General features: G+C 36.1%; 1 protein-coding gene across 1 annotated transcript in view; it reads right to left on the bottom strand.

Annotated features, from left to right (window-relative positions):
- Positions 1 to 274: 274 nt before the first annotated feature.
- SESN1 (sestrin 1) overlaps positions 275 to 22,988 on the bottom strand; it is a 114,885-nt gene continuing 92,171 nt past the window's right edge. Inside the window, exons 2-10 of the mRNA XM_010856635.1 lie at positions 16,394 to 16,459; positions 15,319 to 15,519; positions 14,259 to 14,441; positions 11,120 to 11,362; positions 8,991 to 9,138; positions 6,537 to 6,649; positions 4,012 to 4,202; positions 2,081 to 2,225; positions 275 to 1,411 (exon numbers count right to left, since the gene is read on the bottom strand). Of these exons, the coding sequence (XP_010854937.1) occupies positions 1,325 to 1,411; positions 2,081 to 2,225; positions 4,012 to 4,202; positions 6,537 to 6,649; positions 8,991 to 9,138; positions 11,120 to 11,362; positions 14,259 to 14,441; positions 15,319 to 15,519; positions 16,394 to 16,459 (1,377 nt within the window). The 3' untranslated portion in view covers positions 275 to 1,324. The remainder of the gene's footprint in view (positions 1,412 to 2,080; positions 2,226 to 4,011; positions 4,203 to 6,536; positions 6,650 to 8,990; positions 9,139 to 11,119; positions 11,363 to 14,258; positions 14,442 to 15,318; positions 15,520 to 16,393; positions 16,460 to 22,988) is intronic.

Here is a 22,988-nt window from a genome sequence, read left to right as displayed (position 1 = left end):
TTTTTGTTCTGTAGTGACTCCCTAATTTAACCTGTTTCTAATAATTCTTAATAATTGATCTTTAAAACATCTCAGTTCAAAATGGACAAGGCATGGGACTGTATCAGTTATCCAAGATAAAACTTTTCTTGTAGCTCTCATGACTGCAAGAGTTTGCCATTTAAATAATAGTCTCACCTGACTACAGAATTATCTAAGTGTGATAGCTAATGAAAATCAATACAAACTGAGAATAGTGACTGATTGTTAAGTCATGACTTTTTGAGACAGCAAATAAAATTGGAGAAAAATTATTCTTTATTGAAAAATACTAATAATACTGACAGACTTCAAAAGCAATTCACGCTTCCAGAATACAAAGTACTTAATACATTTTTCAAGCCTGTTTGCATTTCAAAGTTAGCATTATTTGTAAATCAAATTTGATGACTAAAAATATTTTCCAGCTTTATTATTTAAGGAGCTGCACAATCTTTGAAGGGGGGACCATGAGGTGGACAGGGGCAGAATGCACCTGGGACTGAGCAGCAGCTACACAATATTTCTCATAACTTCGGTGTTGGAAACAAAAACACCGCACAGGACAGCTGCCCTCCAGTGTCACAGAACCTTGGGAAACAGCATATCAAAAGATAATTTATACATTTTTCATGTAAGATTGCTTTTTGAAGAAGTCTTTAAGAATGCCACTGTAATTTAATATCATCCAATAACTGAATTTAAAAAAAACTATAAGAAAAAAATGAGCTGTTACCATCATAATGGTCTTTGCTGAGCTGTGAGTAATTTTAGATGCAAAAAAATTAACACATATATGTAAGTTTAATTTGAAACCACACAAATTTTACGTATGTAGGCTCAGATAGTAGCAGTGTTCACCTTATTACTAATAGCTTAACCGAACAGCCACTCTATTCATTCCACCAGCAGGAATAGCAGCACCAATATCTAAAATTCTTTATGTATAAAAGCTTACATCATTATCAAAGTCCCATTCTTTGCATGCTCCAATTTTTGTTAACATAAAAGCAACAGGATTTGGAGAGATACTATTTGCTGTATTAAAAGTTATACAGCATCTTGTACTGTCAAAAAGCAAAATACTGTGAACAGCAGCCCTTCTTCACAGCTCTAAACTTGAAGCTGCCGAGCACTCACTGCTTGTGCCAGCAGTGGTGTTTCCACAGTAAAATAGCAGAAACTAAAGGAATCATGGCACAATGGATTCTGAATTCTTTATCTACCATTGGTCCTGGGGCTGAGTACCTTCCCCTTGTAGACTCTATCTGCTGATCGTTCCATCGTCTTTAACGGAGGAGAGGCGTCAGGTCATATAGCGGGTAATGGCTCTCAGAGCATAAAGGAGTTCTGCTTGCATCCTAGCTTCTATAAGAAGCAGATTAACATGAACCTGAATATAAAACACAACATTATTTAAGATATGGTTATAAGCATTTACAATCAGTTTCAGTGCATTTAATAAACACCAAATATAAGTAATGTATGTATACCACTGAATAGCTTAACACAAGTCTTGGGTTTGATGAACAGAGTATCAGTTTCTCAAAACAAAAGCCATCTGATCTTTCTCGGAAATTTTTTGAGCTTGTATTTGATCACATCTCTTTTTGAAGGTTTGTTATAATAATAAACTTTCCCTGCCAAATCATCATTCAATAATTTCTGTAAAGACGGTTCAAGGATTCTCTTCTTTCTCCTAAGCCTGAACTTTGAAGACAGGCCAGCAGATCTGTTCTCCCTGTCATTCTTCTTTTACGTTAAACCAGCAGTCTCCAACCTTTTTGGCACTGGAAACCGATTTCTGGATGATTCAAGCACGTTACATTTAATCTAATGCCATGCTGATCTGGCAGCAGGTACCAGTCCCTGGTCTGCAAGTTGGGGACCCCTGCTTTAAACCATAATGAGGTTCCCTTCCAAGGCATATCTAAGACACCTGTTCTGGAATGTTCTTCTCTGGGTCAGTAGAGGTGATGGAAAGGGCTGGAGACCCATTAGTTTAGGTGAAGGAGAATAAGAACCACTGCTAAGTTACAGAGTAAACACAACAGGTACATACCTTCTCAGAGTGCTTGAACTGCCTCCAGAAGCTATCATACATTCTTTTGGTAACCTTTTCAGGAGTGCAAACAACAGTTTTGATATAAACTTTAAAGCTACGATCCAATAGCTGGTTAATTTCACCATAGTCATAGTCATCGTATCTGTTAAAAGACAATGTGAGAATTACTATATTTTTGAGTGGAAACAGTGTCAGACTTTATTTTTCTGGGCTCCAAAATCACTACAGATGGTGACTGCAGCCATGAAATTAAAAGACGCTTACTTCTTGGAAGGAAAGTTATGACCAACCTAGATAGCATATTCAAAAGCAGAGACATTACTTTGCCAACAAAGGTTCGTCTAGTCAAGGCTATGGTTTTTCCTGTGGTCACGTATGGATGTGAGAGTTGGACTGTGAAGAAGGCTGAGGGCCAAAGAATTGATGCTTTTGAACTGTGGTGTTGGAGAAGACTCTTGAGAGTCCCTTGGACTGCAAGGAGATCTAACCAGTCCATTCTGAAGGAGATCAGCCCTGGGATTTCTTTGGAAGGAATGATGCTAAAGCTGAAAGTCCAGTACTTTGGCCACCTCATGCGAAGAGTTGACTCATTGGAAAAGACCCTGATGCTGGGAGGGATTGGGGGCAGGAGGAGAAGGGGACGACAGAGGATGAGATGGCTGGATGGCATCACTGACTTGATGGACGTGAGTCTGAGTGAATTCCGGGAGTTGGTGATGGACAGGGAGGCCTGGTGTGCTGCGATTCATGGGGTCGCAAAGAGTCGGACACGACTGAGCGACTGATCTGATGTGATAGTCTGTTTTCTTATAGAAGTACAGATATAATAGTAAATGTTATATTCTTTTCTCCTCTTTATATAGGCAGCTGTCCCCTAAAATAAGAGCTTTACAATGTTTAAATGGGGGTGGATGAATCAGTATAAAGGAGTAAGAAATAGAGAAGTCAGGGAGATGAACAAAAAATTTGCTAGTGCAAAGTAACAGTATATATTTACAATCATGAATAAGCAATCACACTGAGGAACAAATTTTGGAAACAGTTTGAGTATTGATGATATTAAGAAGTTAACAAATTCGACAATATTGATATATCCCATGATATATAAATTATAATCTACTTGTATAAATATGTTCTCATGTTAGCAGTTCTTGGGGTCAGATGAGGAAAGAATTGGTCCCTAAGATGGCCTCACAGTGTCTACACTTAGGCCACTCTGCTTTAGGCCAGGATGGTCGTAGGCACCAGTGTCTGCTCTGCCCCACTGGAGAATACTTTCTACAACATCCAAGGATCTTCAGTCTCCTATTTGGTTTTTAGTGGAAAAGGGAGAAAACTCTTGTAAAGTTGGTCCATAATATAACCATCCGGGAGTCTAAAGTCAATAGTCTGGCTACTGAAAAAATGAATAACCAAGAGAAAAGTCTGACTTTACAGCTAAAATAATTAGGAAGGACCATAGTGTGGGTGTTTGTGTATGTTAGAAGGTGATGTATAGTGTGTGTATATAAATAGCATAATACTGATAAAGTTTTGCATTTTATGAAGTATCATGGGAGTAGGTACTCTTTAGAAGGGCACTCTAAGTTCCACGAAGGCAGAAGTACAAGTGTCTCAGGAGATAAAAATGATACAAACACATAAATGTTTAGAGACAAACTTTTCCTTTTTCTCCATGCTCCTGGACAACCTTGCTTGTTGTTTAACTCTTGTTCCTAACTCTCCTTCTTCCTGCCTAGCTAGGTGAGAGGAAACACACTAAGCTGCAAAAAATCAAGTTTCTAAAGCATAAAAAGCATAAAAATAAGCTCTTAGGGAGGGGATGGTTCTGAGTATATTAACATGTATATCTGCATATGTGTTTCAAGCACCTGAATGATTTCCCTAAAAGAAAATATCTCTTCATAAACGTAAGAAAACAGACTAACCTGATTCCAAACATGCAGTGAATATAGTTCCAAATAGCCCGTCTGAGCATTGAGGTATCAACATCTTTGTGCATTGCCATTGTATTATAAGTAAGATTGTAAGCAATGTGAAATTTTTCATCAATCAACTGTCCTACATCTGGATAAAGACGATTTACCAAAGAATAACCATGGTCTTCCCAACAATAGTCCTAAATACAGAGAACAGAACAAATGCGAATAATTAAAATGTGGTCAAATACAGTTCTATGTCTATTGCTCTGTGGTGCAGTGAGACTACTGGCAGTTGAAATCCACTCCCTTTCTAGAACATCCCTAGCTTTCTGTTTCATTTGCATTCCAGTTTGATGTTTTCAATTTCTATACTGCAATATGCAAAAGTTAAATTTTGCAACTCACCAAGTTTAAAAACCAGTGGAATCTCTGCCTTACACACACATCACTTGTACTCTGCTTTCTCTCACTGTTTCCCCTGTCAGCCTCCAGAGATGACTCATCCTGGGAGGCCACTCTCCTTTTATATTGCTGCAGGCATTCAAGTGTCTTCAAATTTTGTAAATTTTTAATTCAACACATCCATCACTCATTCTTTTTCCTCCTAACCCCCCTTCCTCTTAGCTCTGTTAAGTCTTCTAATTAGTTTTCCTACATTAAATCTCCGTTTCCTTTTTTCTATCTCAAACAAAACTTAATAAGCCTCTACTTCTACGTTGCTCCCATATTTGTTTTCCTAAAACACCTCTTTGATATCATGCCATCACTGTGGTCAAAATGTCCAAGTCTGATCAATTTTAAAGTAACTTCCAACTAATCAGAAAAATCCTTTGCTTGAAGCTTTCAGCAGCCCAGCCAGTTTATGATACCTTCCCTCACTCTGTCCTTTAACCTAGGCTCAATTACCTACAGTCGTCTCTGCTTACAATATTCATGCTTTTAAACTATTCAAATCTGTCAAACCCTAATCTGCCTCCAAAAAAAATTTTGTAGTCTACATGATCTCTCCAATTGTAATGTATTATATTTCGTGACACAACTTCACTACCACGTAACATATTCTATATTTCTTCCTGTGCCTAATTTGCCTCCTTAAATAATGTTAGTTCCTTGAGTCAAGAAAAAAAAATCTCATGGTTCCCAAATATTTTCATAATTCTGCTAAAAGTTAATACTAGTCCTTCACAATTGGAGAAGGCAATGGCACCCCACTCCAGTACTCTTGCCTGGCAAATCCCATGGGTGGAGGAGCCTGGTAGGCTGCAGTCCATGGGGTCGCTACAAGTCGGACACAACTGAGCGACTTCACTTTGACTCTCATGCATTGGAGAAGGAAATGGCAACCCACTCCAGTGTTCTTGCCTGGAGAATCCCAGGGACGAAGGAGCCTGGTGGGCTGCCGTCTATGGGGTTGCACAGAGTCGGACACGACTGAGGCGACTTAGCAACAGCAGCCCTTCGCAATAATTGGGAAAGTTAGAACTATCAACTCATAACAGATTGTTTAAGAAATACATTTTAAATGCATTGTGTGTCTAGTAATGGATTGGAAGCAGTCTTAGAAAACTACAGCATAGAATAGATAAATGTTTCCTAGTTGATGATCCTCAACTTTTATTCTGGAACTAGAAGATACAGCAATTGTTGCTCCTGCAATATATTTGCAAAGCACTTAGCTTCCTGGAAAAGCAATAAGAGAGAAGGAGGCTGGTATCCTGGAGGATGACAAGGTCCCTAAGTTTCCATGGACTCAATATAGACAGAATTGCACTGGGAATTTTTACTGTGTATTTCAAAGTTAATGATTATGGAGCTAAGCAAACTGGGTCTACCAACAATAATTTGACTCTCTACCTCACTAAAACTTTATTCTAAGAGATGGGCATTATTTAATTTTGGAATAAGATATCTTTATATAAAAATCCTCTTCAAGATTTAAGTTTGAAACTCTCAAAAATTCTCATTGCTTCAAATGACATTCAGTTCATATTCTACCAGGGAATTAGGTTATTGTAATCACTATGACTTATTTTATATGAGATTTATAAGAACTCACCCAAATTAAAAGAAAACAAATTTGCTGTCCCTAAAAGTTCTAATTTAAGCACATGTTTCACTCTGATTTTCTCATCCTCTTTCCTTCTACCCACACACACATAATGCCTGAAATGTTGAGGACATTTCTCTTGTCACAGAAATGGCCTCACTTTAACACTGGTGCTCTGTAAAACAATGCTATAAATGCTAGCTAGGTTCTAACACAACTATTTACTGTTTAGTTATATTATGAACTTTGAGTTTTAGTATACCATCTGGGAACCTAACCACTATTGTAATTTTGTTTTATGGGTGAATATGTTTTGAATTCTGAGCAACTGATTTATGAACTTATATCTAAGGAACTGCATGTACATAGAAAAGTTATTTCTCTCTGCAATGCTTTCTGTTCTCAAATCCAGATGGTTCTTTCTAACTTTAAGTCAGATTGAGATATTTCTAACCAGTCATGTACATACAAGTTGTGATTTTACCTGGACTCGAAATGTTGGGACGTGCATTCCATGTCTAGAGAAATCCTTATAGCCATAACTAGTATCCTCAAAGTGACGTGATACATCTCTTGCTGGTGTAACTTCATCATCATCTGAAATAATTTTTTAAAAAAGCTACTGAAAGCTTTTCAAACACAGGATGCTAGTTAAAATTCATTTTACCTATAACAAGTAAAAATAGGATAACCCTTTTTCTGATACTTAGTAACCAATATCAACTAAAATAAAGTCTTAAAACTATAAAGAAATTGCTTAATAAATGGAATATAAAGGTTAAAAAACACACTCATGGTTGCATTTACTGTGCTTTTCATTCCTCTCTTTCACAGATCCTCTCTTCCTCTGTGTTCTCTCTCTAGTTTACAGTTGTGAGGTTCTACTTAAAAGTATGTACTCCAAGTATGAATACCCTTTTGAAATAATCTTTATGGTACTAACAAATCAGCTGTATTCTAAACTTTAGCACTTGGACATTTTTAGTTGAATATTAATGTCATACAATATGTAAAATGATCTCTTTAACAGCTTCTCTGATGCCTCAGATGGTAAAGAATCTGCCTGCAATGCAGGAGACCTGGGTTCGATCCCTGGGTCAGGAAGATCCCTTGGAGAAGGGAATGGCTACCCACTCCAGTATTCTTGCCTAGGAAATTCCATGAACAGAGGAGCCTAGTGGCCTATATAGTCTGTGGGGGTCTCAAAAAGTTGGACACAAATGAGCAACGAACACTAACAGTTCAAAGGTCCTAGAAACAATTCTGAAATAAATACAGAAAAGAGGCTCACTAAGCCTTTTTAGATTATTTTCATGTTTAGGAGTTGATGAGATTATTTAGTTTCAAGTAAATAGAATCAAAGACTTCTCCTCAGGCTAACATCAAACCTCCATTTATACAAATTTGATTTTTTCTTTGCTATTAAGAAAATTGGTTATTAAAACCAATGTACTCTTTGTTCCACTGTATTATTGTCAAAATATATTGACACTATAACTTTTTTCCTTTAAATTACCTAGTTTACTTATTAAATCCTATAGGTTACATTTGATAAAGGCCTAACAAAGGGTTTAAGCTGTTAGTTATCTAATAAGTAGCTCCTTTTCACACATTATAGAATTTTAAAGCTGGAAGTACTATTAGGACTTTATGAATGCAACTTCCTCATTTTAAAGAAAAAAAAAAAAGGAATGCTCAATGCTAAATGACTTAACATTCACAAAGTTTATTAGCAGTGATTTTAGGACCTAAATCAAATCCTTGCTCTTAGTCTATTTTCACTTTAACTTCCTTTTTTGGAAGTAGGAATACCTATGCAATAGCCTTTCTAAAAGGAAAGACATATTAGAATTAAACTTAAAAGTTTTGCACAACAAAGAAAACCATAAACTAAACAAAATGACAACCTACAGAATGAGAGAAAATATTTGCAAACAAAGCAACTGACAAGGGATTAATCTCCAAAATACAAATAGCTTATGCAGCTTAATATTAAAAAACCAAACAACCCAATCAAAAGAAAAAAAAATGGGCAGAAGAGCTAAACAGACATTTCCCCAAAGAAGACATATAGATGGCCAATAGGCACATGAAAAGATATTCAATATCACTAATTATTACAGAAATGCAAATCAAAACAACAGTGAGGTTATCACCTCACATCAGTTAGAATGGCCATCATCAAAAAATCTACAAACAATAAATTTTACAAAACTGTTGTTGGGAATGTAAATTCATGCAGTCACTACAGATAACAGTACGGAGGTTCCTCAAAAAACTAAAAATAGAGCTACCATCTAATCAGCAATCCCACTCCTAGGTATATGTCCAGAGAAAACCATAATTCAAAAAGACACACACACCCTTGTGTTTACAGCAGCACTATTTATAGTAGCCAACACATGGAAGCAACCTAAATGTCCACTGACAGCAGTAGACAGAGATGTGGTGCATGTATCAGTGGACTGTTGTTCAGCCATAAAAAAGAATTAAACAATGCCACTGGCCACAACATGAATGGACCTGGACCCATATTATGTGAGGTTAGAAAGAAAAAGACAAATATCATACAATACAGCTTATATGTGGAGTTGTAGAGAGCCTGTGGTTACCAAGGGTTTGGGATGCAGCCGGGGTAGGGGGAGGGATAAACTGGGAGATTGGGATTGACATATACATACTACTATATATAAAACAGATAACTAATAAGGACCTACTGCATAGCACAGGGAATTCTACTCAAAACTCTGTACTGACTTGTATGGGAAAGGAATCTAAAAGTGGATGTATGTATAACAGATTCATTTTGCTGTACACTTGAAACTAACACAACATTGTAAATCAACTGTATTCCCATACGAAAAACTTATTTAAATTGTCTTTAAAAATTGGGCTTTTTCTTCAAAATAGACATTGACTATGTAATGCTTGCTTTTACCTGAAGAGAAGACAAACATGCTCTCTCTTTTTTCTATTTCAAAACGTGAAGCCATCTCTTCCTGACTTGCCTCCTCTTCTTCTCGACATTCCTGTAACTGCTTCATCTTTTCCATGAGGGCTTCAACCTCAAAGAAGGAATCACTTACCTGAAACAAAAGTGCAATTAAGGTTGTTACATATGTCAAATATGGAATAAATTTTATTAAGTCTATCTCATAAGAATTTGCATCTTAATGCAATATAAGAAAAATAGATCTTATAACTTTAATGCACATGAATGAATCAAAAACAATTACTTTGGCCTATCATATATACAGATATAAATTTTAAAATTTAAAACAATAGAAAAAATTTTAAGAACATATTCTAATGTTTAAATTTTTATTTCAAAAGTTAGTAATATTACTGTCATTAAGTTTTAAAAATTAAAATTTAACACTGTCAGTTTAAAACAGAACTGAGTTACACTTTTACTTGCTCAGTGAAACAAATAAGGTATACAAAATATAAAGTGGTTTTACATCAACATTGTACACTGGGCATATTGTCAATAGACAGGCATACCTCAGATATATTGTGGGTTCAGTTCCAAACCATTAGAATAAAGCGAGTATCATAACCAAGCAAGTCAAGAATTTTTTTGGTTTTCCAATGCATATAAAAAGTTATATTTATACTATACAGTAGTCTAAGTGTGCAATAGTATTATGTCTAAAAAACAATGTACATACCTTAAAAAATTCATTACTAAAAATACTTAACACCTGGGAATAGGGAGCTTATGTACTAGAGAAGTTTTTTAAAAAATTATATTATTTCACTATTATTTAATTGAGGGATAACTAGGAACAGTACTTCTTTAGCCTCGTACTAAATCAAAGGTGGGGAAAGAATCCAATTCTCAGCATCCTGGCAACTGATGTACTCACCCTTAGTCCATCTTATAACCTTTAAACTTTGATAAATAATCAGTGGCCATATGCGGGCCTCTCACATGAATCCAGATAGCTCAAAAGAGGGTGAAACTGACGGTCTTGGGCCTTATCAACACACCACAGCACAGCAGTCAACCTTGGGAAAATGATTTTCCTTCCTGTGCTAATCTTACCGTATGTAAATGCTACCTCTTATTTAGTACCTGATAAATGCTAAACACTGTACTAGCCCTTTTACCTCTCTAGAGACATTTCACTTAAACTTTGCAATAACCTTGTGTTTGACCTTTATTTAGAAATGAAAGAATGGGGGGTCAGGGAGGGTAGATAACTTGCCAACAGTCAAATCATATGTTAACAGTCAAGTGTTTGTTAAAGTCAAACATATAAATTCAACCTGTCTAAATCTGTCTTAAAGTAATAATAAAACTGAGAAAATCTGTATGAAGTATTGAGAAGGCTGTAATGTTTCTATTTGGAAATATAAACCCTTGCTCTTTCACTACAGCTAAAGAATGCAGAGGGAGTTTTGAAACATCATATATAGGAGTTAAAACTTGCTTATAGAAAATTCAACTCATTGTGATCTGTTTTCCAAGGAATAACAAAGCTGAGAAAATATAAATGCCAGAGAAGAGAAGGAATAGAGATAAAAGCATTTTAATATATTTACATTCACTTCTATATATATTTGTGAGAAGTTAAAACATGAAGGAGTATTTTAAAAGGAGAAATTCCAGATCAAAGCTGATTAACTCTTCTAAAAGAGAAATAATTGAGATGACAGCCTGTTTCTTTTGTGCAAAAAGGAAGGATGGGATGTGATCAGCAGCAGGCAGTTTGTATCAAGTTCCTCTTCCCTCAGTCTTCCGGCATCTCACATTCAGTAGCCATTCAATACTAGCTGGCTCTGGCACATCCTGGTGGCTTCCAATCCTGAAGTTATTCGAATGTAGTCTCCTGGAGGGTCTTATATATAAGTCATATAATTTTGTTTATGTCCCTTAGCATCAGACACTATAATGCTCAGCATTTGGAGGCAGTCAGATACTTGCTGAATGAATAGACTGGGGGGTCTAATACCTTTTTGGACTTAACAGGGTAAATTTTCCTAAAAGCCAAGTAAAAAAATAATACAACAGCAATTACTGTGATTAGTCTTACGACAATCCTGTAACAAATAGATACTTACCGAAACATTTCCTGCTGAGTTGACCTGCATCTCATCCACACTGTGATTGCCGTTTGTAATGTCACAGATGCAGTAGTTACTAACAGAAGGCGGTCTGAATGTGTGGCCACCATCACAATGAATCTCTGGACTGATCCCACAGCCAAATGTGAACGAGGCAAGAGAATGATAGTGTGTGAGTAGAACTACTGCGTGTACCAGTTCTGCAAGGGACCAGCTATGCTCTTCAGCTTTTAAAAGTCCCTTGGGGAAAAAAATGAGAATATATTTTTATACTGGGGTATGGTGTTGGTGAAAGAACATAGTTCATCTTGGTATTTAATCTATTGAAAACAGGATTAGTTACTGTATAAAACTTAGGATAAAATGACAATTTGAGGCATGTAGAACTCAGAATTTGCTAATTTTTATGAGTATATATTCAAAAATTGAGCTTAACATAATCTGATAATGACTAATTCATTATTGATTATCTGAAATCTTGATTTAAAAATGCAGTAGAATACATTTTGTTTAAGGCAGTTGCTGTGTTTCAGATAATGGATTATGAACGCATTAACTATGTTGTTAGTGTGACATCTCAAACCAAATGTAATAAATTTGAGTTTAAAGTAGAAGCTACTGTGGAAAATATGCCTATTTTTCTTTAATATCAGGCTTCCTCAAGGAATTTTTAAGATAGTGGTTTGAACAACTTGACTCTGAATATGTCTAAATCATCAAATTATATTTAAAAAGTTATGCTCAAGGTAAAGTCTACAATCCTTAAAAGTCTACAAATCTGTTTCCATTCTGCTTCATTATCTATTTCATAGTATTGTATACTTTTATGTTACTAGACAATATAACAGACATTGCATTAATCATATTCAAATCTTATATCTCCTTGAAAATAAGATGCTTCAATTATATAAAAGTATCTAAAATACTCTAGGGAATTCTCTGGCAGTTCAGTGGTTAGGACTCTGAACTTCCACTGCAAGAAGCACAGGTTTGACCCTTGGTTGGGGAACTAGGATCCCACAAGCCTCGTGGAATGGTCAATAAATTATAAAAATAAATAAATAAAAATTTAAAAATTTCTACTGCATGGCAGATTCTTTTAGAGAAAGTCAATCTACTTTTATTCTATTGTCTTTATTATCAGACAGTAAAGAATCTGCCTGGAATAGAGGAGACCTGGGTTCGAGCCCTGAGTCGGGAAGATCCCTGAGAGAAGGGAATGGCTACCCACTCTATAGTTTTCTTGCCTGGAGAATTCCATGGAAAAAGGACCTGGCGTGCTCTAATCCATGGGGTCACAAAGAGTCGGATTTGAATGAGCATTTAACACTTTCAATAAATAGAACCAGAAGAAACTAGTTTAAGATGGTATTTTGCAAAGATATACAAGATTGCACTTTACATCTATCAGAATGGCTAAAATCTGAACACTGACAACAGCAAATGCTGACAAGAATTTGACAAGTATGCTGACAAGTATGCTCATCCATTGCTGGTGGGAACACAAACGTACAGTCACCTCATCAGACAGTTTCACAGTTTCTTACAAAACTAAACACAAGCTTACCATACAATCCAGCAATCCCAGTTATTTACCCAACTGAGCTGAAAACTAATGTCCATCAAAAAACCTGCATGTGAATGTTTGTAGAAGTTTTATTCATAATTGCCAAAAAACTGGGAGTAACCAAGATGTCCTTCAGTAGGTGAATGGACAAATTGTGGTACATCCACACACTGGGGTATTTTTCAGCAGTAAAAAGAAATGAGCCATCAAGTCATGGAGGCACCTTAAATGCATACTGACAAATAAAAGAAGCTAGTGTGTAAAGGTTATATACTGTATGACTCCAACTATATGACATTCTGGAAAAGGGAAAACTATAAAGACAATAAAAGGAGTAGTAGTTTCAGGGGGAAGGGAGAGAGATGAATAAGGGGGGCATAGGAGATTTTTAGGGAAGTGAAACTATTCTGTATGACACCATAATGGTGGATAACATGACATTATGCATTTGTCAAAACCCATAGAACTGTACAACACAAACAGTAAACCCCAAAGTAAATTACTGCTGCTGCTAAGTCGCTTCAGTAGTGTCCGACTCTGTGCGACCCCATAGACGGCAGCCCACCAGGCTCCCCCGTCCCTGGGATTTTCCAGGCAGGAACACTGGAGTGGGTTGCCATTTCCTTTTCCAAAAGTAAATTACAGACATTATTAATTCATCAATTGAAGCAAATGTACTATGCTAATACTGCTGCTGCTAAGTCGCTTCAGTAGTGTCCGACTCTATGCGACCCCATTGACGGCAGCCCACCAGGCTCTCCTGTCCCTGGGATTCTCCAGGCAGGAACACTGGAGTGGGTTGCCATTGCCTTCGCCAATGCATGAAAGTGAAAAGTGAAAGTGAAGTCACTCAGTCGTGTCTGACCCTTAGCGACCCCATGGACTGTAGCCTACCAGGCTCCTCTGTCCATGGGATTTTCCAGGCAAGAGTACTGGAGTGGGGTGCCATTGCCTTCTCCATGCTAATACTAGAAGTTAGTAATAAAGAAAACAATGTGTGTGTGGGGGGAGTGGAGGGTTGAAGCGGGTCAGTCAGTCAGTTCAGTCGCTCAGTCATGTCCGACTCTTTGCGACCCCATGAATCGCAGCACGCCAGGCCTCCCTGTCCATCACCAACTCCTGGAGAAACCTATATGTAGGTCAAGAAGCAACAGTTAAAACTGGACATAGAACAACCCGGAGAAACCTATATGCAGGTCAAGAAGCAACAGTTAGAACTGGACATGGAACAACAGACTGGTTCCAAATAGGAAAAGGAATACGTCAAGGCTGTATATTGTCACCCTGCTTATTGAACTTATATGCAGAGTACATCATGAGAAACGCTGGGCTGGAAGAAGCACAAGCTGGAATCAAGATTGCCGGGAGAAATATCAATAACCTCAGATATGCAGTTGACACCACCCTTATGGCAGAAAGTGAAGAGGAACTAAAAAGCCTCCTGATGAAAGTTGAAGTGGGTAGAATATGGGAACTCCTTGTGCCATTTTTCTGTAAACCTGAAATTGCTTTGAAAAATAGTCTATTAATTAAAATAAAAAAGACACCCTAGATATATTCTCTGCTTACCTCAATATGTTCTTTGGTAATAAGCCAAGGTCTGTGGGCTAACACTTTGTTAAGTTCTCCTAAATTCTGTAGTTTTTGAGGAGCATTCTCTAAACCATTAAGCCACTTGGGGTCTCCACCAACATGAAGGAAATCATTTACATGGAGATTCACTAAGTAGGAGCACTGATGTCTTGCTGCAGCCTAAGAGAAAACAAAAGATGATTCTAACTATACATATTAAAATCTTGAACAACTACATGTCTTTTTTCTTTACAATGTGCAAAACAGTTAATTTTTTGATTAGTATGTTCTCAAATTTTCCATGTACTACAGAAATGAAGTTTTCATATAAACATTCAAAAATCCACGTATGCTATAGAAAACACTCAAAAATATCCCATTAACAAAAAATATTTGATAAAAGTATTTGAATTTTAGAAAACTTTTATACCTACTGTCAGAACCTGATTAAGAAACTTCATTAAGATGCCAACCATAAAATAATGGAATCTTATTTATAAATTGAACATGAGTGAAAACCACTTATGTCAATCTGAACTACTATTTATATAGTAGTGAAATAATCTTGTTTCCTACTTTATTTTCTTATTTAGTAGAAAATGGTGCTCAATAAGGGCTTCCCTGGTAGCTCAGCTGGTGAAGAATCCACCTGCAATGCAGGAGATCCCAGTTTGATTCTTGGGTTGGGAGGATCTGATAAAGAAGGAAAAGGCTACCCACGCCAGTATTCTTGGGCTTTCCTGGTGGCTCAGTTGGTAAAGAATCCGCCCACAATGCGGGAGACCCGGGTTCAATCCCTGGGCTGGGAAGATCCCCTGGAGAAGGGAAAGGCTACCCGCTCCAGTATTCTGGCCTGGAGATTTCCAGGGACTCAACAAAGTGTAAATACATATTAGTTTTCCTATTATTTAGAAAGAGGAAAAATAGGTACTACTTAATAGGAATCCAATTGGAAGTTGGAATATAAGTATTTATTCCTGTGTTTGAAGCATTAACCATATCTTTAAAAGATTAATAAAAACAGGGAGAAAGAATTTTTCACTGAATGTTTACAAACCATTATTCCAATGTAGTGCCGATAATGAAGGGGTAATGGCCCATCCATTTGCAGTAGATAGTGTTGAGTTTTTAAGAAACTTTCTAAATACTGTGGGTGAAAAACCATCACTAAGGTAATATTATCCAAACGACCCAAAGCAGCAAAAGAATCTGTAAATAAAGTATGCATCTGTGCGTCTTCACTCCCCACTTGGAGAATCTGTATGAAAGAGAGGAAAACCACGGTTACAGAAATTGTAAATCGGTGTTAAAGAAAACACGGAAGGGGGAGAAATAAAGCATGCATGCACTGCATTCTGTGTGTCATTCAGAAGCAGCTTAAATTTGGCTTAAGAAAGGGAGGTTATTCGATATTTGGCAAAACTAATACAATATTGTAAAGTTTAAAAATAAAATTAAAAAAAAAAGAAAGAAAGGGAGGTTGTAATTCTACGAGTTTAACTCAACTGGTTGCAAGATAGAAGAATAAAAGTCACATATCATGTAGCAGGGGAGAAACAACAAAGGCCATCTAGATAGGCTTCTTGTAGGCTTGGCCAGAATCCAGATAAAGAAGCAGATTTAGATTATCAAATTTGCAGAGCTTGCAGACACTAATGCCTTTCCTTTTAACAACACATACTCTCCCACAATTTACAGAGAACCAAAATTAACTAACAGTAAACAATCCTTGTGAAAACAAAGCATAGAAGCATTTACATATTTAGAATTAAAGATCTAAGCTAGCATTGATTACCAGCCTGTGGAGTTGGCCAAGACCAAGTAACTCAGCGTATGGGCACACTTAAATAACATCTAAATATAAGCAGGTGGCATATCTTGGTCAAAAACAAGTCTTGCCTTTGCTTGACTAATTATGGGTGTTAGAAAAGTGCCATGAAATACTAGAAATCAAAGGGACTATAATAGCTTTCTAATCCCACAGATTCACTGCCAAAGCATGATGATTAACAATGATCAACTCTGTGTAAAGCATATTGTTGACCAACAGTTGTTCAGATGCCAAGATGTGGGTCATGAAAGCTTTTCCTTAAAAGCATAGAGTTCACTATGTACTTTCACAAACAACATACCTCCTTTTCTGGGATGAATCTGCTTGGTCCGTGTCCTAGTGGTCGAGGAATTCTAATTCCAAGTTCCTAGAAAAGAAAATTACCCCATCTCAGGCCTCTAGCAGTAAACAACATGAACTGAGGCCACAGGAATGGGAGAGAAAAACAACCAGTTGAACAGAGCCTGGCTTGTTTTGGTGGTTTGTTTTCATGACCATATATATATATCAGCTCCTCTTTTTGCATCACATAACTGACAACAGTTTATAATAAGACTCTGACTAAAAACAATAAAACCTGTTTCACTAAAACCAGAGTTTTGCATAAAGTACTTGGCAGAAAGTCTAGGACAGAAAGTTCAGCACATAGCAGCCAACCCTGTGGATTGACAGTGATACAAAATAAGACCAATGTGGTTATACATCCAAAACCCAACCAACCAAAATATCAATCCCTGTGCGTCTTGTCAGGAAATGAAAAAGTCATAACCTCTACCTAGAGGTCTTAAACTGAAAGAAGTATAATTATTATTGCATCTACAATAATACTTCACAAGAACAGAAATATTATGAAAAATAAAGATTATTTAAACCCACAAAAGAGAAAGTGCTACAGGACACGGTTTCTCTGTGGTTGAGTAAAACAATTTGAGAGAAATTAATTTTGTGAGTTTTCCTTAAATTTTTAATTTATAGGATCTCATTGACTTCACTTATATTTTTGAGCTCAACTAATTAAGAATAAATGGTTTTCTACCCTTTGACATAGGGAACCTAGAATTCTGTAATTTGTGTGACAATGTAGTATGGTTAACAAAAACTGACAATCTACCATACCAGCTTTCCCCTCAATGTAATATGCTTATAGAAACAAAACCAAAATGTAATTCAGCCTTTTTTTTTTTGAGTTCATGTCCTATCTATCTAGTCTCTAGGCAAACAAACCCCCACCTTCTTTAACAACTAAATATTAACCCTTGCTTATATAATTACATACAAATACTATTTCCACCCTCTCTTTACTGCTTCCAAAAGTCCTTCATGATATAAACCAGATGTTTTTCTTTTAAAGGAGAAAAAAAGGTGTGTGGGGGGTGGGGATGGGGGCGCAGTGATGCAGACAGAGAAGAACATATGGCAGCAATTCAAGAAATTTGGTCCAAGTGAATGGAAACCTTTTGAGCAGAATTGATTTAGGCAGGCAGGAAAAAATCGAAGAGAATCTTAATCAGTAGAACTCGAGGTTCAGATTTGAAGTAGGCTCCATTTGCAAACTAAAATTTTATATAGGTTTCAAATAATTTTGTATTAGAGGTCAGTGATTTTTTACTCTGATAATTACAGACTTATACTGAAGATAGTAATGTCTAATAATCGTATCCTTCACTGAGGAGACACTAAATTTACTGGTCCAGCTATCTATGTGTCTCAATTTAACATACTATAATAAATGCAAGAAAAAACCCACATTCCTTCTATTCAATACAGAATCTTGGCACAAATGCAGCTATTTATATAAAATGATGACTCTGTTGGCCTTTCTAACTGCTGAACTTCTGATCTAATTACATACATTTCAAAGAAAATATTCTGGACAAGATTTCAAGGCTAAAATTAATATTTACCCTTTTTAATTTCTTTACCATCTTATTTAAACAAAATGCATTTTAGCAACACACCCCACTTTTCAGGGATTTATTATTCATTTTATACTATTCCTGCAACTTTAGTATACAAAAAGATGTCATTTCAAAGGAAGAGAAATGGATTATTCAAAAAATGATTTTGATACAACTGAAGACCCACTCAGAAAAAAGTGAAATTGGAACCTTAAATCATACTTTACTTCACAATAAATCATATGTAAGTTAAAAAATAATTACAATATTAGAAGAAAATACTTGTGGAGTTAGATCTAAAAATGCAACAAAACCCAGAAGTCACAAAACATAAGACTGATAAGTTTGATGACATAAATATACTTTCATATGGGAAAAATAAACATTATATAAAGTTAAACAAACAGAAAACTTGGAAATACGTTTGCAACTCACACAGACAAGGGCTTTTTAAAAAAATACATAATGACAAATCACTAAGAAAACCCCCCAAGAACCTGATAGAAAAAAATGAACAAAGGACATGAACAGTTCAAAGAAAAGGAAATATAAACGTCTGAAAAAATGGTCCCTCTTCACAAAACAACTGCTGTTTAACTACACTGAGATACAATTTTTCACCTAAAAGACTGCTTAAGATCAAAAAGTTTGATGATAGACTATGTTGGAGAAGGGGTAGAGAAAGAGCTATTCAACACTTATATATCTCTGATGGGACTGTTTTGAAATGTAAGGAAAAAAGATCAAGAAATATATAAGAAGTACAAATTACTGCAACTTCCAGGAGGGCAATCTGAAATACTGATCAAAATTTAAAAGTTACATACCCTAATTGACAATTCCATCCTAGACATTAACTTATGCTCACATTTTTGAAATGTCATATGTAAAAGTATAATCACTGTCACACTGTTCACAATTATATAAGATATAAAACCACCTAAGTGCTCATCAATAGAGGACTGTTTCAATAAAGTTTAGTATGACCATAGACTAGAACAGCATGAGGTCCTTACAAAGAATGAAGCAGCTGTATACAAGTTGGCTTTAAAAGATCTCTAGGATATATTATGTAGGGGGGAAAAAGGCAAAGTGCATATATTACTATTTGTGAGGAAAGGAAAAAAATTAGAAATTCCATTTCTAGGACTTTATCTTACCACATACATTAGCAGTATGTGGATTGTGTGTATGTGTGTATTTTTAAAAATAAGACCAGATTGTTAGTACACAGGCTTCAAAACAAAGGGATTGAAGTATATTATTTTGGTTTTATTTCTATACCAAATAGTTTATATATCAAACTATTAATATTACTATCAAACTATTAATATTACAACAGCTTTATAATTCTAAGCAAGTGCCTATCAATGTTTCAGAAATGGAATCTTTTCCTATAGGTATGCCAAGGGGGTCCTACATAATTCTCAAGTCTTTGAAAGTCTATCCCTATAGCCAAATTTAGTAGCTATATTGGTATCACTGTTTCCCCTCTTCTTTGCCTTCACAGGTCAAAACTTTCCTTCCCAGTTCCTTTACAAATTTTTTTTTTTAAGAGTGAAAAATTGTTTTAAAACAGGATGTTAAGAAAAAGCAAACATTCTTAGGAATGGATTATAGACCTACTATGCTAATAACCGGGCTTCCCTTTTGGCTCAACTGGTAAAGCATCCACCTGCAGTGCAGGAGACCTGGGTTCCATCCCTGGGTGGGGAAGATCCCCTGGAGAAGGGAAAGGCTACCCACTCTAGTAATCTGGCTTGGAGAACTCCACAGACTACAGTCCACAGAGTCACAAAGAGTCGGACATGACTGAACTAGACTTGACTGAGCGACTTTCACTTTTTATGCTAATAACCTCTCAGTGTTAAGATCACATTCATTCCTTGATGAGGTACCAGTCTAACAGGAAAGCAGGGGACAGAAAAGAAAAACTGAAGGAAAGGAATGGAAAGGAGTCTCTGATATTCAATACTCTAATTTCATTATTTTACTTAAGGCTAGTTCTAGGTAAAACAATTATATGAGCTCTGAGCTGTATCTCAATTTATCCTAATTCAGATTCTATCAGAAAGCAGATAATTGATTCCATCTAGCTTCGCATTGCACACAAACTGTTCTCTAACTTCTGGAAAAAGTAAACAGGTGACAGTTATCTTGAAAACATCCATGAAGTCTGTTTCTAGAGTTCCTGTCTTTAATTACTCTCAAGAGTTTCTTTAAGAGTTTTTGATACTTAAAGGTCCTTTTAGATACCACTGTTGTTATACAATAGCATTCTTAACTTCTAAAGGGTTAAAAGTTTCAATTTACTGGAAAACTCACTTTTGAAACACTTCTTTTCCTAGTCACATGACAAAATAGTTGCTACCCTGTTTTCTAGCAGGTGTTGATTTTTTTTTTTTAAGGCACTATGGGTATTCAATAGTTGGCTTATGGAAAGCCAAACTAAGTGCCTTTCATAACTTCCTAAAGGTTACTTCAATTGTGCCTTCATAGGTATCTAAGAAACTGAATTACAGATTTAGAACAAATTTTGGCCAGTTTAGACTCAAGGAGGCAGAAGTTGCCAACAGCTAATGACCTTGTGAAGCAGATGTATATGCTAATCACAGCACAAAACCTCACTGGTTCTTGGTGAAGGTGTGGCTGGGAAATCTAACATGGGAACTAACAGTTCTCCTCTCAACAGTCCTCCTAATCAGCATCTTTGAAAGAGACAGCAACAGCTTCTGCTATCACAACATTTCTGCAAATCTCTGACGTGGTATCTGTTTCCTCTCCAGTGTATGATACTAACATACTAATTTTCACAACATGAAAATTCTCAGCAAATGTTGACAATACCACAGAATGACTGATGAATGTAATATATTCACTGTGTAAATCTGTTTATGTACTGAATGTATTGTTCTAATCAGATTTTTCAAGTTTGTCAGATACACTTATGAATCTATATAAATATCTTTTAGCAAAGGAATGGACAATTTGTCACAAACGCAAAATGAGAGCATTTACTGGCTTACACATCTATCCATTTGAAAAGTAACAACAATCAGATCTCTTGAATCATTTTATTTTTTCTCACTGCACTTGGTGCATTTTAAAACTATCTAGATCTCTTAATACTGATAATAGCAACAATGATGCTAACTTTGATTTGTAAAACATTACAAAAGCAGTTCTTTTTGAAACACATTTCAACAAGGCAAAAATATACTGTGTAAAAAAATAAGAGTTCCCATCCCACTCTCCCTTGTTTATGAGAATCATTGCCTATAGCTGGGTGCTAGCCTTTTGACATTTGAAATTTTTAAATAGAAATGCAGAAATCCTAAGGCCTTATAAAGAAATCTTCCTATGTACTAAAACAAAATGTACTAATGCTTCTTCTAAATTTGTCACTAACTCTTATAGGGAATTTAGAAATATTTAAAGTTCAGGTATCTCTTTTCCCAGTGTCTGGTATTCTATGAACTACATCCTAGAAAAATAAAAACTCAACTGACTTCAAAGTACTGGATTTATAAGGCTGACTTAGGCTCTTATGTGTGCCCTACACTTTAGTCAGGGTTCCATTTCTGGAAGGTGTTTTAACTTAAAGGCACTGTGGAAGTTTGCTATTTGAAAGAGTTCTGTTATTAATTCTTTTGTAAAGTGAATAGTTTTCTTATAAAGCACTACTTCCTAATTTATCTTCCCACATGTTGGACGTTTTAAAAATGAAATACAACTACACAAAGCTGCCTGGTCTCCTGAACACAATCCCATAGGCTCTGTAATCAATGTGTAAGATAAAATGTATCTCTTTATCTTCTAGTTTACATGGCTATATTTAGAGATTCTAGATCTGGGCAAGAACCAGGATTCTACACACAAATACCACTAAGAAAGAACAGATTCAAGCACAATCATGAGGCTCACTTCTCAAAATGACAAAAGATCTGTTATGGCCTGCAAACAGAAATTGTAAATGCTATTTCAACACTTTTGAACCGTTTTCCCTCTATAGTAAAGTTTCAAAGCAACAGTCATGAGACTCTTTTTAGGTTGCTGTATTATCTGAAAACAAGGAGCACACTATGTAAACATGAATGTTAAAATACAGAAGTGTTTGGTGTTCTACAACCTTCAGGAGAAAGTGTTCTTCATTTATGTTTATATTGAATATATGTGGTATACTCATAGTGTTGACTCCATTTACAAAAAAACATATAAAACTAACAGTCATTTTAGTGGGCAATAGTGTAGAGAAATTACCTGGTATTTACATTTCTTGAACTAAGTCAATGCTTAAAACAATCTGATTTCAATTCAATTTTAATTACTATTTCTCTTTCTCCCTTGCTACCATTTGAATTAAAGGCTAAAATTTGAGTTAAAGTTGTACTCGTAACTTTCAATTGGGGTCCTACAGGACTTCCCTGGTGATCCAGTGTCTAAGACTCTGGTCTCTCAATGCAGGGACCCTGGGTTCAATCCCTGATCAGGGAACTAGATCCTGCATGCAGCAGGATATTCAACTGGTGCCCTCTTTGTAACCACTTGGTAAAAATACAAAATGTCACAATTAAATAGCTCTTTCCGAAGGCCAATTCAGACACAAAAGAAATATTAATAAACAAGAGTAAACGCTGTGCATAACGTCATAGAGCTGGCAGAACATAGTTATTCTAGGCAAAACTGACTGAGATGCATTTTTTTTTTTCTTTTTTAAAGTAAAAGGCAAAGAGTGAGGGTCACCAAATAATCTGTTTTGACAAGACGTTGAGGGGGAAAAAATCCATAGGCTGTTCCACCCCGGGACTAGAGTTTGTTTGGTTTCTGACTTGTGGAGACTTGTACAGAAGACAACGTTATTTACGTTTTGGAGACTTCCATTTAAATGATCCAGACAGCTTTCTCTTCCAGCCGTGGCACTTTCTGCCCGGAGACGACTCGCAGTGGCAAACGTCCCCCCCAACCCACCACTGGCCGCCCCTTCACCTGAGGGGCGCG

Source organism: Bison bison, unplaced genomic scaffold, assembly GCF_000754665.1.
Source record: "Bison bison bison isolate TAMUID 2011002044 unplaced genomic scaffold, Bison_UMD1.0 scf7180017864373, whole genome shotgun sequence".
NCBI lineage: Eukaryota > Metazoa > Chordata > Mammalia > Artiodactyla > Bovidae > Bison > Bison bison.
Note: the sequence above shows the minus strand (reverse complement) of the source record. Positions and strands in the feature narration are given on the sequence as shown.